The 19,524-nt window shown below is 31.1% G+C and overlaps 2 protein-coding genes across 2 annotated transcripts; both read right to left on the bottom strand.

The window, feature by feature from the left end:
• Nucleotides 1-1,593: 1,593 nt before the first annotated feature.
• LOC125070645 (zinc carboxypeptidase-like) lies at nt 1,594-4,629 on the bottom strand. Its single transcript, XM_047680593.1, has 6 exons — nt 4,574-4,629; nt 4,464-4,497; nt 3,984-4,083; nt 3,171-3,266; nt 2,754-2,972; nt 1,594-2,205 (listed from the first exon to the last, which is right to left on the bottom strand). The coding sequence occupies exons 1-6, from the start codon at nt 4,602-4,604 to the stop codon at nt 1,594-1,596; spliced, it is 1,092 nt and encodes a 363-aa protein (XP_047536549.1). The 5' UTR covers nt 4,605-4,629.
• A 2,671-nt stretch (nt 4,630-7,300) lies between these two features.
• Nucleotides 7,301-15,760, bottom strand: LOC125070306 (carboxypeptidase B-like). The gene is made up of 8 exons (XM_047680113.1): nt 15,715-15,760; nt 15,283-15,495; nt 10,915-10,966; nt 10,451-10,663; nt 10,196-10,277; nt 9,195-9,345; nt 8,225-8,385; nt 7,301-7,975 (listed from the first exon to the last, which is right to left on the bottom strand). Exons 2-8 carry the CDS (start codon nt 15,329-15,331, stop codon nt 7,349-7,351), a joined length of 1,335 nt encoding a protein of 444 aa, XP_047536069.1. The 5' UTR covers nt 15,332-15,495; nt 15,715-15,760; the 3' UTR covers nt 7,301-7,348.
• Nucleotides 15,761-19,524: the final 3,764 nt, after the last annotated feature.

Genomic DNA, 19,524 nt, shown 5'->3' with positions numbered 1-19,524 from the left:
TTAACGTGATTCTAACATTATTTTTTAGTGATTTTGTAAATTTTTTCCTCTTTTTACGCAACATTCTTTCAAATTTAATATATTTAATAAAAGTTTTCAAAGAAACGTTTATTGAATTTATTATAAATTTTGTTATAACCGTCTAACTTTAAAAAAATAGTAACGAGTGAGGGATTATTTATTAGGAACAAAATTATTCAATAGAAATGTTATGCTAAGACAAAAAAATGAAATAAGCAGAAAACTGTTAAAGATTAAGTTAAGGGATTTGTTTCTCGATGAAGAAAAAATGTCGCCATTGTGATATTTAAACAAATGTATATGGGAAATGAATACTGTATTATTATTATTATTATTTTTTTCTGTAATAACGAGCGCGTCTCGCCGTTAAGCATACCAGCTTGGCGAGAACTTATGTTTTTGTAAAAACTTTTTTATATAATAAATAAATAAAAAAAAAAAAAAAAAAAAAAAAAAAAAAATTAATTTGCTAAAACTTTCAAATCGATCATAGACGGAAACTTAATTTAAGCGCCTCATTCTACGCATGAAGAAGATATTTTATCCTGAAGTTCTGCTTTTACATACGAATAGAACAATTTTCGCATTGGCTAATACATTAAAAAAATACGCAATATTCCTGTGCTAGCATTTTTCTAGAAGATAAAGTATGCTAATATTAAAATCCCTATTCGTATTTTACGCCTGGCTTGCTACTTTTATCTAAAGTTTATAAAATTAATATGTTCAGCGGGCGTTGACTATTTCCCGACGCCTGCAAAGCCTTGCAACCTGTTGCCGACGGCACGCCTTCCGCCCATCGCTACAAAGTACTAACCTTTTCCGGAAGCAAGCTACGAATACGTAGTTTGAGAATCAGCTGACTGGGGATGTATCTCAGCGTATTCTGAAATTATTTTCGGATTATTTTTTACTTACCATCCTTTAAAGCGACCCAGGCTCAGGATACGGTCAGCAGCAATTTTTTACACAACGAAATATTATAAAAACCAATCAAAAAATCGTTTTAATTTTTTTTATTTTATTAAAATTTTGTTATTTAGTAAATAAACTAAAAAATATAAAATCACCGGAAATAATATCTTTTATAATAAATCAAAGAAATAAACGAAACGAAGGATAAAATATTAGTTTTAAGCGCGGACGGCGGCTGAGTTATCGCGATACTAGGTAGTGCAGGTGTTGAGAGAAGTTAGGAGAAGACGCGCCGCCGCCGCCGCGGCTGACTACAGAGTGGTAGCGGGCTGAACGGACACGGGCCCCACCCCTAGCGCACGCGCGCTGCTCGTCCACCAGCGCGCATGACCGACATCCTACCGAAAAGTGGAAGAGTGACTCCTACAACGTAGATATACCATTATGTAGTAAATAAATATTGTATCATAATAGATGCCAGCTTTGATACATAATTTTGACCTAATTCAACATTTTTATGCTTCGTTTGCAGCAAAGGAACTTTATCGTAAAAATACGTCCCTCACTCAAAAATCATTGCATTTTCCCTGACCTACATATCCCGGGTGCAGATAATAGGTATGCTTACATAAAAACCTTCAATGTATTTTAGTAAATTTATTTTGTTTGCTTTTTTTGTTTCTTTTCATTAATTATTGAGTTGTATATTTCTCTGATGCCACTGAAATACCCTGCTCTTAGCGTCACTTCATGTCCCTTGGGTAAGGTTTGAAACATTGACAATATATCGTCATCGGTTTCTGAGAATATACGCATTTCGAATGAAAAAGGAACGTTCAGCTTATTAATGGCATAATCAACACTATGACCGCAATGGGCCTCTCGATTCATATTGAAGATACTATCATTCACAAACCACTGAAGGCCGCCGGCTCGTTGATTAACTTTAGCGGCTACGTTGCCAGCCCTCTTCTTGACTTTTTCTATCGAACTAAAAGAAATATTTTTGCTAGCATAAGGATAAAATATACCATGGCCATCACGGCGTAGTGAAACGTATGTCTTAATGTCGCTTTTATATTTGCTTAAGGCATCAATTATGAATGTAGTCTCATTTTCCGAATTTGGTGTACGACCAGGATATCTTTGTGAGAATACATTTTTATTGGCTGGACAAATATTCCACGATTCGTCAAAATTTCTAGTTACATCTACTCCATATGTCTTTGTATTAAAATTATTACAGTTCTTTCTCCAAATTTCCATGTTCTGTAAAAGACAACTGTACTGAATCAAATTAATCTGTCACATGATCAGATAAAAGCATCTGAAGTTTTTATTTTCATACCAAAGTTAATAGATTACATCATTTGAAAGGTTTTGATGTTTATTTCACTATGCTACTTCAATGTGGGTTGGTGTATCACATGTAGCAGAATTTTATCCCACACAAAGAGGTTTTTTCATCGCCGAGCTCGAGACAAATTATAAACACATATACTATATATATGAGGAACATAAAACTAGTGGTGCTTTTCAGAGTTGGACCCTGTAATCTTCGGTTAAGATTAATGCAAACTAGCCACTGAGTTATTGGTTTTGTGAGATATTTTTATTTTTACACTATCTGCCCGTCGGTAAACATTCAAAAAATATTTACGACAGTGTTTTTAACAAAAATCCTCAAAGCTTGATGTTACATATTCTCAGCTAATACAAAGAATACTTTACAATTGGGAAATTCTTCTGGATCTCCGCGGTATAACCAAAAACATTAAGTTCATATTTCTTAAAAATACTCTTGGTAGAAAACTAACATTTCTAGAATATTCGGTTCCATCAGGATTGGTCGAAGGTAGGATAACCCATCGAACGTTACGTATCATGTCTCTATTTTCAGCACAAGCTACGAGCTGCTCAATGACGTATAATGCGAAAGCCACAGTCTCAGTGCTGGCGTCTTGACCAGCTTCTAAGACTATGACTGGTAATGACTCATCGTCTCTAACGTTCGGTTTTGTACCATTTATTACAACCTGAAATCAAGACTTATGTTAGATTGTTTTGATATATCAAATTTACCAAAACTGCTTTCTAAATCAAGTTTGCAACTCTGTCCTGTTATAGTATTTAAGGAATCATCAAAGTCGGTTACGTAAGCGTAACGGTCATGTCTAGCGTCAAATTTATTCAATTATTTCAGAACCACATTCTTGTATCTGTATTATACAAACCTCATAAAGATTTCTATTTTCAACTGTTGTAAAATTGTCGTAAACTTTAACAGTATTCGCACAAAACGATTTTATGGCTTTCAAAAATATTGTTACCTGAAAATTTTAATAAGTATATTATAAAAAAGGGAGTTTAACTCGTTATTATTTTATTAAAATACATATTATTAATTTAACTGTTATTGCGTATTATTTTCTATGGTGTTAATTTACAAATAATTTCACAAGTATCAAAACCAAAACTAGCTTTATATATTGTTTTGCATGCATTGTGCATGTGTTAATAAATAATCACACCATGCATGATTCACGGCCGTTCGTTGAAACTAACGCCTGTTGCCACCGTCGCTGTTTTGTTTCGCAAGACCTCCACAACATCGAGCGCTACCAATAATTACCATATCGTGGGGACCATCCAATCATTCATCGAATGCGTTATATCGTTCGATTTTATTCAATTATAATTTAGCCTACAGATCTTCACTTTTTGTTCTAAGATCAAACAACTGTCACGTATTAGAAATTAGAAATAATTAATTGTTACATTTAATTACTTAATTAAAGTATAAGTTAAATTCGTTCGGTTTCGTTCTGCATCCTCAACGGCAGCCCTACGTAATTCATGTATTAATATTTAAATAAATAAATATAATTTCATGTAGATATCAAATGCGGACAAATCGATCGTTTACGTTAGCCCATCTGAAACTAACACGATTTGATCATGTGTTAATTCAAGATACATAATATGATAGGGAAGTATTTCATTTAAATTTGATACAAATATATTCAAATGTACAAAAGATAACTAACAGTGTTGACACCGACGGAGACGTTCTCGACACAAGCATCTTCGTCGTCGAGAAGTAACTTGTCTAACATTCTTTTGTAACACGGTCGCACTGACTTGCATCTAAGAAAAAGTTATTTTTTAAGACCTATAATATACAACTGAGTATGTTGTAAACGAAAAGGAATATATTTTATACAAGACGATTAATACAGGGGGTATTGATTTAATTTAAGAACTCTTTTCATCACGGGAAATTAAAAAATTAGGAAACCCTTGGACGACATTGAACAATATAATTAATTAATCAATTTGTCATTAAAACGATGTTAAATAAATGCATAAAACTAATATATATATGTACTCATATTAAAGTGTATTATATTTATTTTTCCTTAGTTTAAATACATAAAAAACTCTGGTTACATAAAAAAGTCACTCGTATATGTATATAGGGGAATAGATGTATAGCGTTATGTATTTTTGTTTTGTTATTTTCTCACCCACAAACTTCCGCCTTAGTCACATCGAGAAACACTAAAATAAAATATTTAAATAATCACATTTCATTCTCACGATAAACTGAAATTACAAATAATGTATTTCAAGTTACCTGATGCGATTAAAATTTGTAGAAAATACATTGTATGCTACACGAACGAAATTATAGTTAACATTAATAACTTATATAGATGTTATTGAAATATTATAATTTTATATTTGTTTGAATTGCCTATATAACCTTACTAATATTATTGTTATAGTAACTCTGTCTGTTAGCTCTTCACGCTTAAACCACTGAATCGATTTAGATGAAATTTGGTATGGAGATAGTTTGTATTGATGCCCAGGCCCATCTTAACCGATGTGTTCGGGTTCAAACCCAGGCAGGCACCACTGAATTTTCATGTGCTTAATTTGTGTTTATAATTCATCTCGTGCTCGGCGGTGAAGGAAAACATCGTGAGGAAACCTGCATGTGTCTAATTTGAACGAAATTCTGCCACATGTGTATTCCACCAAACCGCATTGGAGCAGCGTGGTGGAATATGCTCCAAACCTTCTCCGCAAAAGGGAGAGGGGGCCTTAGCTCAGCAGTGGGAAATTTACAAGGCTGCTAATATAACTGTAATATGTAATATGTAAAGACATGGGCAAATTTTTGAATTCACCTCAAAATGTGAGGTGAAGGTTTGTGTGGTATAAAATTTTATAAAGGCGCGGTCAAAGCTGCGGGTTCAGCCATTATTATATATGGTTACAAAATGTTAGTATATTTGATTTAAATTTCATACCACTAATAATTTTGTAAAGTCGAAGTGAAGCCGCACAAACGAATGAAACTTTGTTAAGCCATCGTGATTTGCATTTTTCTTTATAGAACAAAATTGCAGTCGATTTAAAATGTTCTTTTGTAGATAACAACTCACTTTGATGGCCATTAATTTTATAGATATTTTCTGTGATGTTTTTTTACCTTTCCAAGGTAATGATAATGATTTTTCTTTGCTTTTTTTAATTTTTAGTTTTAATGCTGGTAGTGGATTTTTTAATAATTTATAAATAAATATAATCTCTCTATACTGGCTAAAGATTTTGTCTTTGATCATATTATCAAAATACAACCACCATCTTGTTTTATTTTTATTATAAAATAATCCTATATTTATACTAATATTACAAAAGCGAAAGTAACTGTGTCTATCTGTTGCTCTTTTACGGCCGAACATCTCCACCGAATTTTGTTGAAAATTGGTATAAAGCAACCTTCGACTCCAAGGAAGTACAGAGGCAATTTTTAAGCCTAAGAACTAATAATGAACGCGGGCTACAGCCAGTATTTAAATATAATCCAATTCTATTTAAAGAATATGACTTTTATTTATTAATATTAGAGCTGATAAGAGTAAATGGTTTCAGTTATTTTGTCATTGACTCTTATGATAGATAGATATCGTTACTAACTTCTGCGTGTAAAATAAAACATCTGTAAAGCAGGAGGGAATTCTTAACCGAAAATTGTTTGGCGTGCATCAGGATGACTGTACAAAGTGGCAGACTAATTTTAAAATCATGCCATCATTTAGTATTACTATTTAGTAAATCTTTGGCACATATATTGAAAACAAATGAGTGAGCCAGTGTAATCACAGGCACAAGGGACATAACATCTTAGTTCCCAAGGTTGGTGGCGCATAGGTGATGTAAGGAATGGTGCTTATATGCACCAATTTAATGTAATCTTAAAAGAATCTTATCTATATCTTAGTCCGGCACAGGCATACTATACTCTTTTTTTATTGAATATGTTTGGTTTGAAGGGTTAGTTAGCTAAAGCATTTGTTTCATACCTAATTATGACATACTAATATGTTGTGATCAACGTACTGAACGTTAATGGCGTCTACTGCCAGAAAACTAAGTACATATAAGCGAAAGATACACGATACGATGTATTCTATTTTTTACATACTATATCTAAAGCTAGTTGCCGTTGCCATGCCTGTGTTTATATTGTCATACTGATCGTATGAACGATAAAGAAGTTTATATGTTATGGTTCTATCAAGTTACAGTAAAGTGTATAGTAAAAAACGATTCTTGAAGCAACGCGTATATGTCTATGCCAATTTAAATGTGATCGATTAATACGTTGCGAAATCGATTAATTTCAAGCCGATTTACAAGCTTCCAATTTTAAATATAAGATTTCAATTTCGCTTCTAATATTTCAAAATACGTAATGAATTTCGCCAGAGGTATTAAAGCCATATCAGAAGGTTATTCAGTTGGAAAATTAAAGGTAAATCGGAATATCAACGAAATATTTTCTAGATATTGCATCCTTGCAATATTGACTCGGCTTCGTGCTCGAGGAAAATATGAAGTTTACGGTACATGTTATTGAATTCCATGCTTAAAATAGGTTTTTTTTTTAATTTAAGCTACTTCTAATATTACGTACGTTTCACATTAATCTTGTTGGCTTTCATACCAGTGAACTAGCTATCCGTCCCGGGTTCGCGCAGCTAGAATTAACGTCTATATAAAATCTTTATCTTGTAATTCAAACATTTTTTACTTTCTATTGGACGCTGGTAAAGTGGGCAATATTTTGTCTGACATCTTCGACAATCATCGTAAAATTTCAACTTACAAAAAAAAAATCTAATGAATTCTACATTATAAGCGTCCCATGAATGAATCACTCCATCATAACGAATATTGTATGATAATTTGTTCGGTAGTTTTTGTGCGCGGATGACTTCATACATATAGACAGAAAGACATGGCGGAGGACTTTATTCTATAATATGTAGTGACTAATAAAACACCATCGTTTCATGTTTAATAATTTATTTATTAACCCTAAATTTTCGCAATAATTTTAGCTGTTTGTTCCAGATTCTTCTGACGAATTAATCTTACATCTCTGTCCAATATATTTTGAGCAGAACTCTTTTTTGATTTGTGCCGCGAACGCTCTGAAACCTTCGTAGTACTGTGGTAAGACTGTGCGTAAAAGTCGTTCAGGGTATATAAATTCAAAACCATTTGTCAATTCCATTGTATAAGAATATGGAACACCGACTGCTCCGAAAGCAAAGTCATCACTACCACCAGCGGCAGCATACCACTTTCCAGCACTTAAAACTTTGAAGGGCTGACCACCAGCCTTTTGTACCGCGTCTGAAACTATCCTTGCCATAGTATCTAATTTCTTCCATTCCTTTGGCAAGTATTCTCCTGTGTAACCCCATGGGTAAACTAAGTATTGACCATATGAATGCAAGGAAACGTACAATTTCATTCTTTTGCTATTTTCCATCATAATATTTCTGACCATCTGTGTTTCTACTTCGGAGAAAGGTTTTGGTCCAGCGTAAGTTTCCTTATCGCAAGGATTAGTAGACACTCCACTAACGGCCCATTTGAAACCATAATTACGGTTGCCATCAACTCCAAAACATTCAAACTGAGAGTTTTTTGATCTGGTCTTTCTCCATAAACGATTCTGCAAAATAAAATTGATTTGTAATAAGTGTATAAGTCAGTATTTCTTAAAAATATCAGATTATTTTAAAATGTAAAAATATATGTATAATTGCGAAGTAAACATTAAAATCTTAAAAAAGGTCACAGCAACCGGTAATTCGGAATTTTATTAAGTAGAAACATATAAATAAAATAAAAAATCTTAATCAAAATTTTCCTAATACGCAGTATAAACTAATTCACGAGAACCACTAATAATATAACTAACCGCTCTACTAGTGCGTGTATATTCATATCCATCAGGGTTGACAACCGGGAGGATGTACCAATCCACTCCGTCCAGCTCTTTACGGGCATCGGGGTCGTTGACCAGCCTGTGGATCAGGTATAGGGCCATCGCTGGCGCCACCCACTCGCGGGCGTGGATACCTGACAATGAATCATTAAAGATTAACTGGTTATTGAAATAGGGACGAAGACCTCATGCTGAAATGATATAGTATTAATTGATGAGTAATTGGATCAAACCATGTCAAAACTCACTTAGAGTGCTATTAATATAAATTTTAATTTTGCTTAGAAATATTTAAGACCAAGAACAATTTTGATATTTTTTTCGTTTCGAGAAATATTCATGAGAACAGAACACAATACAAAGTACATATTCGAAAACAAAAATAAATATTTGTATAGTTGTATACATTATGTTACTTTATTAAGTACTAGTAACCGGTCCCGACTTTGAACGGGCTAAGATAAGATTTATACTATCAAACTTTAAATAATGAGATGTGTCACACATATTATAATACAATCAGTTTAGTGCGGTCTTCCCAGTACATGTACTATCGAAAATCCCGTGTCTTTATCTATTGCGTTCGTCTGCCTTTGTAAAACATTCGAAAGTACTGCTCCAAATTGCAGTGTATATTTTTTATAACACTTTTTTGACATTCCTATCTGATTCCTTTTGATTAGGATTACTATTATGTAAAAATATTTTGTACTAAAGGTGTCGTTTGTTATTCTCCTTTAATTAAACAATTAAAACGTAGTTTTACAATATCTGTAGAAAAGTAAAACAATTTGTTCGACAATTACTTTTCCGACAAAGTTCGTAAAAATAAATACCATAGAAACATACTATGTAGCAGACTATCGTATTATATACATAGTATATATGTAAATTTCGCATGATTTTTTTATATCTTATGGTATATTTAATGTCATATACGTACCAGCGTCAACAAATATGATAGGATTTTGTGCGTTGTGATCAGACGATATCTTAACGAGCTTCATTCGTCGTCCTTGGTAGCTGGTCCCTAAATTTTGAAGTTTTACTAAGTCGGGTTGACGTTTTGCCAAATTGTCTAAATATTCCTGGATCTGGGGGACAATTACCAAAACGATATGTTATTTGAATTTTCATAATAATTATGTCGTAAGTCAAAAGTCAAATAATGAAATAAAAAAACACATGTGTAAATATTTTTTTCGCAAAGGCGCAAATCATTACTTAGAGAAAGATTAGTGCAATTTTTGTTTATGTTACAAACGAGTGAAATGTTTATGAAGCTAAAATAATACAACAGTCTCTCGTACTGATAAAGTTAACTCTTTTGTTTAAAAAAATCTAAAGCTACTAATCATAGCATCGAATGGGAAAATTGATTTCAATTGATAAATATCAATATATTGATTTAGTACTTAAATTGTACTTGCTTTTTATACGAAAAGTCAATTGCAATTAATTAATTATCATTTTGCATTGTTTCAAAATTGTATGTAAAAGTAGTTAGGCTATATTGCACTACATGTATAATCGATTAGATACTTTTAATTAGCCGAGATGGCCCAGTGGTTAGAACGCGTGCATCTTAACCGATGATTTCGGGTTCAAACCCAGGCAGGCACCACTGAAATTTCATGTGCTTAATTTGTGTTTATAATTCATCTCGTGCTCGGCGGTGAAGGAAAACATCGTGAGGAAACCTGCATGTGTCTAATTTCAACGAAATTCTGCCACGTGTGTATTCCGCCAACCCGCATTGGAGCAGCGTGGTGGAATATGCTTCAAACCTTCTCCTCAAAGGAGAGGAGGCCTTTATCCCAGCAGTGGGACATTTACGGGCTGCTAATGCTAAAAAAAACTTTTAATTGATTCTTGATTACTTGAGTGGTACTTTTTAAAAATGTAAAAAAATAAAAAAATACAAGAAATCGGACGTTTACTTACAGCGGGAAACGAGTGATATTCGTAAAAACTAAATCCTCGTAGAATTCTTCTTTTTGGCGTTCGCTCAACACTCTCAAACGACCTAAAATATAATGAAAAAACACAATTAATTAACAAAAGGTCTCTTATTACTCCATACCTAAGTTCTCGCACAATTTATTCGCATTGCAGAGTATATTATAAACAGAGACTGCAAATGTGTGAATGGGTCATCGAAACATAAAAAGTGAATAATTTTTATTTCAAAGTACTAACCTTCCGTAGTTACGTTTGAGTTCATAGTTCAAACTTTCATTTTTAATGAATTCTTTGACAAACGGTACGTCATTCGGCGATACCAAGATATCAGTGCTATCATTGAAACTTCGACTTTTCTTTAAAATTTCAACTTGATGCTCGGGTTCTTCTAGATATTTCAGTGCTTCTATTTGCTGTATACCGGTTGGGTAAATCTTGATCAGACTATAACTGAAACAACATAGTATTACGATCCATTAATAAATATAACGGTACAGTTATACAAAACCATAGAGCTAAAACTTCCTTAAAAATAGAGATGAACAAATTAAAAAAAAATGCATTTAAATAGAAAAAAAGCAATTAATATATGATGCTAATTACATGACACATGACGTGACATTTACCACATTAAGCTTAAGTATAAGCAGAGATTCAGTTCTAATAATAATCATATGGCTATATTTTTGTGGCATACGTACTTATCATATTTGTTTTCTGCACACTCCACTTGCCAAAATAACCCCACCAAACCTGGAAAATAAGATTTTTATGATGTATGTTTTGTACATTTTAAGTTAGTTTAAGTTTATAAATACTATATTAGAATATATATATATATATATATATATATATATATGTGTAATTAATAAGAAAAATAAACCGTTTTTATCATATAAAATAACATACTAGCTTTTAATTTTTTCAAAACAAGCTACCCGAAAGCTTTAATATATACAACTTTTAGATTGAAGAGTATAAAAAGCAAAAAATTAATGTTGTTTTTCCAAAGAAAGTTGAAATTGTCTTTCTCTTGAATCACTTTGTCTATTGTGAAAACCGCATTAAAACGCGTTGCGTAATTTAAAATATCAGAAACCGAAATAGCAGAAAGAATAGCAGAAGACAGAAAGCGACTTTGTTTTGTAATAAGTCAATCTAACAAATTAAAAATCATAGTAGGTATTTGTATATTTCAAAAGCCGTATCGACATTTATTCTTGTTTCCTACGATCTTCAAGATATAATAATTATACAATATCATGATACCATACAATTTAGTTGTTGCATAACAAAATCGATATACATTCACTACATGTGAAAGTATAAATAAATGAGCCAAATCCCGTAATTCCCCTTAATGGGCCCGAGAGTCGGAGGTAGTTCTTTAAAAACACGCCATTAGGAGGCGACGGCTGCGACTTAAATTTCTAAGGCAGTATTTGCTTGGAAGTGGGACGATTCTTTAATTTGCGGCGACATTTATCGTTTTTCCTTGGCTTCTTGTAATTGAGCGTTTCCTAAAACGGCCGGGTACAATCTGGCTTCCAACGTGGACCAATTCCGAAGCAATTGATGTCATTAGAATCGCTCTTTGATCGCCTGAATCCCCGATAATTTTAATTTAATAAAGACGGAATTTTTCGATTCAAATTAACTGCAACGCTCTATGGAATGAAGCCATGGCGGTCCTTTGATCAAATATTACTCTATTTTATTTGATCCGAGTTGTGTTTGGAGAAATTTTATATTAAATTCTTAATTATCTGTAGCATTTATACTGCGTCTACGTCGCTTTGACTTCCACTTATTATATTTAATTATACCTTCTTTGAGAGATGTTTTTTCTCTGAGTAGTTTTAATATTAAGAAGAATTCCACATTGAGCATCAGTGACGATAAAAAAGTGCTTGAATTATCATTGCTTATGTTAATTAACTATGTATACTGCTTAACTAGTATACTGGTATAAGGGTCAACAGTTTCTTTGTTCGTACATTTGTGTGAGCCCGCTAATCTTATGTTCTACCAGTTGGATTTACAATGCGAAATTCGTTTAGACGCGGGTAAAATTGTGCAGTAGATCTAATTATATTTATTGAATATCATAAATGACAATCAAAACATAAATTAGAATTTTCAATTAAGTGAACATAGTTTAGAGTGACAAACTTAAGTTAGCCATTGTTCCAAAATGTTGACTGAGAGAATACACGCCAAGAAAATGAGATGTACGACTAAATTCCAATATCATTTTCTAATCAGTCACACATGCATTTAGGTAAATATAAAGCTAATTTCAATTATCACTTAGTAAGAAATGTTAATTAAAAATAACTACAATTATTTAAAAAGAATAGTCAGGAAGCGAAGTAACTTTAACAGTAATAATCAGCCATTGTTGGCTGAATGACACAACAATGTTATCATTAAGAATGAAGTAGTTTTAAGTAGATAGTTATATAAAACTACCTAGCGCTGAATTACAAAAATAATTTATATGGAAAATAGATAATGCAAAGTCTTATATAAGTAAGGATAATTTTACATATGTACATATCTCAGTGAAAAGATAAAATTTGTTGCCGCATGTAGTATTTAGTATTAAATATTTCCAGAATAACGGTCTCCTGTCCTTTTAAGGAGAAGGCTTGGATATCATTCCACTGCGGTATGTCTGGTATGCATATGCATGCATACCTGAAACAGTTAATTTATTTATATCCGTTTATGTATATTGTTCTATATGTATATATTATATAGTTTTATTTATGTTATATTATTACATATTAATAGTAATTGTTATATAGTAGGTGATTAAAAAGCGTGCAGTTCATATTCTTTGATTTACTTGTAGGGCTGAGTATTTTTAGTTGTCTTTGTATGAATGTATTTGATTAATATGTCATAAAAAAAGAGTTTCTTGTCGGTTCATCTAGGTATTGTTTACATTTCGAATCTTTAGTAACTTAACACTTGATTGAATCCTTGAATCCCTTGAATTTAATTGAACTGGCGATTCAAATGTGCTTATAAGAGCTTACTTATATAAGTAATATGTACTTAGATTTTTTTTTTATTACAATGTTTTTTTTGGTTTTTTATGTTATATAGATATTTATTTTATCTGACTGTGTAAAGTTAATATATTCATGTCTTATCGGGTATTTTTGACCAGTTATATATAAAAATATGTAAATATGTGTCCAGTTAGTTGTACGCTATACTTTAAACTTCCGGATAGTTTTAGGTAGTGAAAGTAACAAAAGCACCACGCGTCTCCAGTTATAAGCAGCACTGGGCTTTCATACAATGTCCGTGTAGAAAATAGGCCTTTGATATAGCCTTTCTAGTCTTGAAGATCTTTCCCGATATAGATCTCGTAAATAATAAAGAAATAATCAAACGGACTTTTTTTGTGGGTGTTAAGCATTACTTCTGAACTTCTTCTGAGGCTCTTCTCATTTAATATAACTAAATAATTTATTAACATAATTCAGTTAAATGACAATTCTAATGTATTTTGTTTTTGTTACTATTGACCTTAATATTATTAAGTCAAGAGGACGAAGCATTCTCATTCAATGACGAGGCCCTTTCGTTTCAATGCCCTTTCGTTGAGTTAATGAAAACAATATACCATTTCTAAAAAACTGGATTTTTTTATACGACATAAATTATCTAAGTTAAAATCACATTTAAACTTATCGCATTATCATCTCTGAATTAAAAGCCTTCCTGTTGTAGAACTTTAGTATTTTTTATGGTTTGATTTAGATAGACGGCTTTTGTATTTGTATAAATTTGAAAATATATCATCGATTTCATTTACATACTTCAACACATGACATTCGCGTCTATTGAGGAAAGAACAGAATTGGATACACCAATCACTGAAGTACAAATCCATGACTAAGGTATATACTAAGCTCTTCTGAATTATTATTTAGATTATCTAGGTGACGGATTATTTTGCAATGGAATTTCATCAAAATTCTTAGCCGCGTTTGTCAAGTTGTGCAGGCTTGATGTGACAAGATTATCTTCTAATAATTTAAATAAAATTATTTTGAATAAGCATTATTTCCGTACTATGGATCTTATCAAAAACTTTAGTCACACATGAAATAAGAATAATGAGATTTTTATGAAATTAGTGCGTGTATAATTAGTATAGATTAAAGTTATAATTAGGTATTAGTGCTATTTAAAAAAGTCACCGGTTTCAGACAAAATATACTCGCATTAACTCATTTGCAAATAAAATTTTATTTTATTTAAATATCTACATCAATATAAAAAATAAGTTGTTCATTCAAATAAACTTCTACAGTAATTTAACATTTCTGGAAAAAAACAGGCAATTCATGAGTCATTTCTCAATAATCCCAAAGCGCTAATTTTTGAAATATCGTCTGTATACTTAAGACAATGCAGCTCTTTTCAATATCTATTTACGTCATCAAAACATGATGTAGATATTTGATAGGTTCTTTTAAACAAGCTACAATTAGTTAGATAAAAGTTAAACACCACGGAAAAAACGATTTAAAATAACTTAAAGATAGTTAGAAAATATCAACAGCTATCATAAAAACAACACAATCCATCTAATGATAGAAAAATATTTAAATGTACAATATTAATCCAAAGTACTAAATAAATCAAATAAAATAGATAATAAATAATATTTTAATTAATTAATGAAAATAATATAAGAACTTTTTTTAGTTTAAAAGCGAATAGTTTAATTTCTATTTGTATAAAGATTATCGTTATCATCCAAAAAACTGTGTATTCAGTTTTAGTTTATTTTTATTATTGTTACAAAAGTAGGTCTGTGTAACCTCAAAAAATCCCGCTTGAATTGCATCGGAGAAAGTACTTTATTTATAGTAACTAGAGTGAAATGACGATACAAACCAAGACTCGGTAAAGATTTAATCTATTTAAAACCGTTATAAAGTATAATTTTGTAACATTAAAACATAAATTATATGAATTTATCATTAAAAAAGAATCATGTTAAATTTAATGGAAACATTTTTAATTAATTAAAAATAACTTACCGAAATAAAGGACGATCCAATTGGTAATTTTAAAACTTTTCAAACACATGATTATATGATGCGATTGATTTTATTTTTTTGATATCGACCGTTAAATGTGTGATTAAATAAATAAATAAATAATATCACGGCTCGCGCAGCCATGCACTCGTCTCTCCGTACCGCTGCTGACTGAGATATCGCGCATGCGCAAAGGCTAACCTTCTGCAAGATCTTCCAAAAAAAATTAACGATTATTTTTCTAATTATCACAATCAACATCATAAGGTCTTTGCCCTTACTATATTAAACTTAATTCCAAACGGCCCCTTAGTCTTAAAATAAATATGTTATGATTGTAAATTCCAAGCGAATTAATTCATTATCGATAATAAAATTTTGTTTTTGCCTTCGATAAAATGTAACCCTTTGTGAATATATATTTATGCATACCGAAAAATAAATAAATCGCTTCAAACATAATAGCCTTCTTTTCAAATTAGTTTCTTGAGGATATTGAGAGTTTGGCCTAAGAAAACAAAACAAAACAATGTAACTTCTACATAACAATAATAAATTTTATCACATAATTATATCGATAACATTACTTTGACATGTTATATATATTGTTTTATAATCAAATTAAATGCCTTATTTGTTTACAACTTGATTGAAATGATATTGAAGCGTATTAAAATTTAATCAACCAGAATTTTTTTTTCATGTAGCAAAATTAAACATACATAAACAAAGAGAGTCGTAAAAACAATCTTCAATTAGTTATTGATTGGAAATGTTCCGGTTTATGTGTAGAGCCGTTTTTAATTATTATTAGCTGTTTTAAAGATCATTATTTTTAACGTTGACTATGTATGTTTTGACGGCAAGGTTCAATTTTGTCATATGTTGAATGTGTGTTGTTTGTTTTTATTTTTACGTTAATGTTTTTTTTATTATTTAATAGGAATGCAAACTGGCAAAGGTGTTGGTGACTACCGACCATCCGGTTGTCGGATGGTCGGTAGTCACCAACGCCCAAATTCATTGGCTCTGTAATAAATATTAAGTTTAATATTTACCACTAAGCTTGGGAACTACGATGTTATGTCTCGTGTGCCACATGTCCATCCTTTTTTAGGAGTTCCGTGCTTCTAAGGGAATCCGTCGAGACCTTTATCTCAAGAAAAAGGAAAGGAAAGCTGTAAAGTTGAAATTCGAAATTTAGGGTACCTACTTTCTGTTGATCTATAATCATTAAATTTGGCAAGAATCTTGTAGCACAAGTATTTGAAAAAATCTCTGAAAAAAATACTGAACCCTCGGCGAGTTAAACTCGCATTTGACCGGTTTTTAGTTGATGAGCCTGTGTTTTATTGCTAGGCAGTATCATAATCTACCTAATCTCATTCTTGTTAATATGCCGTTGTATAAATATATTAAAATACATACATATTTATCGTATTTGTTCGCAATTAAAGGAAATTTTAATCATTGACAGTTTAATTAAGGTTAACAATTTGAAAAATATTTATATTGAAAAAAATACGAGTAGATTATTCTAGGATTTTTTTTTTATAATATACATTGAATATTGAATATTTTTTTTTGTATTATTATTATTTTAATTTTATTGTGAATGAAAATATAAATAGCTTAAGTTGATCGTGGCATTTTTGTAAAATAAACTTCGGGAAATCTGAGTTTTAACTGAATTCAAAAAGTTGATCTAATACTCAAACTAAAACTTTAGTTCCAATTATTTTATTTGACATACACTAAACAAAGCTATTGTTCCGTAAATAATTTATCGGAAAATGGTCTACACTCGGCCACGATACGAGAGTTAAAAAAAAAAAACAAAAATAATCCTCAAAATTGGAAATTGCTTTACTAGGTTTTTTATGAATACCCTGTTTTATAATATATATAAATGTATACTACAAATTTCGATCAACAATACAACAGTTGATCGAAGACTACAAAATTGTTTTAAGCCCGTGCTGTTCAAACCGTAAAAGAATTTGATTTATTTAACACTAACTTGCCAAGATACTTCGGCACCCGAAAGCTTATTTCTAATTATATCCCGTTATTCATAAAAGAAATTATTTATATTGCCAAATGAAACATTACTTGGGCTTCGTATCGACCTCGACTGTGTGGTTAATTAAAACCTTACACAGATTATTAAACAAAAAATAGTTGTACTGTGTTGTGTCTCACTTTTAGCACACATTCTCTGATTTTAAAATCAATAGCACCTTTATCTTTAAAGGTCAATATAGCAAAATGTTTATTAAAGTTAATACTTAATCAACTATGTTATTCTGTTTATATTCAAGTAGGCTTTATATTCACCTATTTAGCATGTAACAAACAAAAAGTAAAAAATAAATCAAGTATACGTATAATATACCTATCTATTTTTTTTATTTATTCGTATGAAACGTTTTTTTTTAAATATAAGTAAAAAATTGGATTAGATGTAGACAGAGCTTTAGCTTGAAGGTAACCGATTCAAACCTAAAGTTTAATGAACTTAGGTGGCATTGATTGAGATAGCACCGGTATAATGGTACCATCTACTCTTGTATAGATTACTGTTAAGAGTGAGTGTTCTGACCAAACATTGGACCCTGTTATGATTTTAAATATTTTTTCTTGTCTATAAAAATGTGTCTAACCCATTAACATTTACTTACCATAAATTATCCATGTTTGCCTATTGACATATGTTGACAACCACCAAATAATAGATGTTTTATCATTGATTTGTGTAATTTTGTTTAATCAATCTTAATTTAAAAAACGAATCGTCCTGACGGCCTCTTTGTACTACAATATAAATAACCACTGGATTTTAATTAAACTTGTTGTTGTTAATTTTTATAGGCTATATCCTTTTAAAGGGTTAAAATATGGCCTAAAAACTATATTAAACGTTACGAACAAAGTCACAATTTCCGTGAGGAACCCAACTAACGGCGCTTCATTGTTAGTCGCGAGAACAAGAATGGGGGGCAGCTTGCCGCTATATCTCGATAACATCAGTCACGCCTTCATTTAAATTTATTTTGATTCATTAATAAGGTTTCAGTGTAATTTGGTTAATTCGCCATAAATGACAAATTCGTTGAAATTGCTTTTTAATCAAGACGATAAATTTTAAAATTGATGGAAATATTACAAAATTATAGCTGGAATTTGAAATTTATTGAATTTTATGGAAAAAAATCATAAAATCTTACTAAGTGAAAACACCAAACTTTCGATTATATATTAATAACTATTACCTGTATATTAGATTTTTAATAATAGTTTGTTTTTCGACTCGAAAATTATGATAAAAGCAGCTGTATATTTTTACCGTCTTGATGCGCTTGATCATGTTCGTAAACAGGATATTAGCTAATGCGCAACATCTATTCTGAAGTACTGTACTTGTATCTTATCATAAGTACTAAGATAATCCCATAGACTACACTAAAATAAAGACATTCGTGTATATTTAGAAATCTGTGTCGTTCAAATTCATTAAATAGGACAAGACAATATGCCTTGTCCCAAATTGTTTCGAGACCAGGATAGGATTAGTGATCCGGCATTTTATAAAATTTTAAGCGTACCTTCACTTTCTTTATTCTCGCTCAACTTCCTTTGTATGCACGACAGGCTTTAAACAAAAACACATCTGTCCCACTTCGAATTTAAGCGACGGAATAAATTTGGCCGGTTTTCACTGACGGTTCTGTGTAGTATTAGTCAATATATCAGATATTATCACGAAACGTATACTAATTTTTTAATTGTAGACAATTCTACGTATTTAAATAAGTCAGTAACAATGACTTACTAACTAATGACACATAAGGCTCGATCGGAGAAAGTGTCACCGTAATGTTTACCCAATATGCAAAATTTAATTTATGTTTCCCAAGACTTTGAAAGAGAATATAAATCGTTTATATTTGATTTTGTTAATCACTAACGGAAGCAAACATATTATGACGAGAAAATAATCGTATTGCACGTGAATCTTTACCGAAAATTGCGAATGATTCAATAACTTTTAATGTGCTTAACTTTTTCTCTGATCTGATCTGTTTGTGTTGGATTTAATTCTGCCAAATGTGTAGTCCGCATTGCAACAGCGCGGTGCAAAAAACTCAACCAAGAAGAAAAGACGAAAGACTTTGGAGAACTTTGGGACCAAAGGTTCTTAAAAATAACAAGTTTTTCTTTGTATATTTATTTAAACCTTAT

This window comes from Vanessa atalanta, chromosome 17, assembly GCF_905147765.1.
Source record: "Vanessa atalanta chromosome 17, ilVanAtal1.2, whole genome shotgun sequence".
Lineage (NCBI taxonomy): Eukaryota > Metazoa > Arthropoda > Insecta > Lepidoptera > Nymphalidae > Vanessa > Vanessa atalanta.
This window is presented reverse-complemented; position numbering and strand designations above follow the sequence as displayed.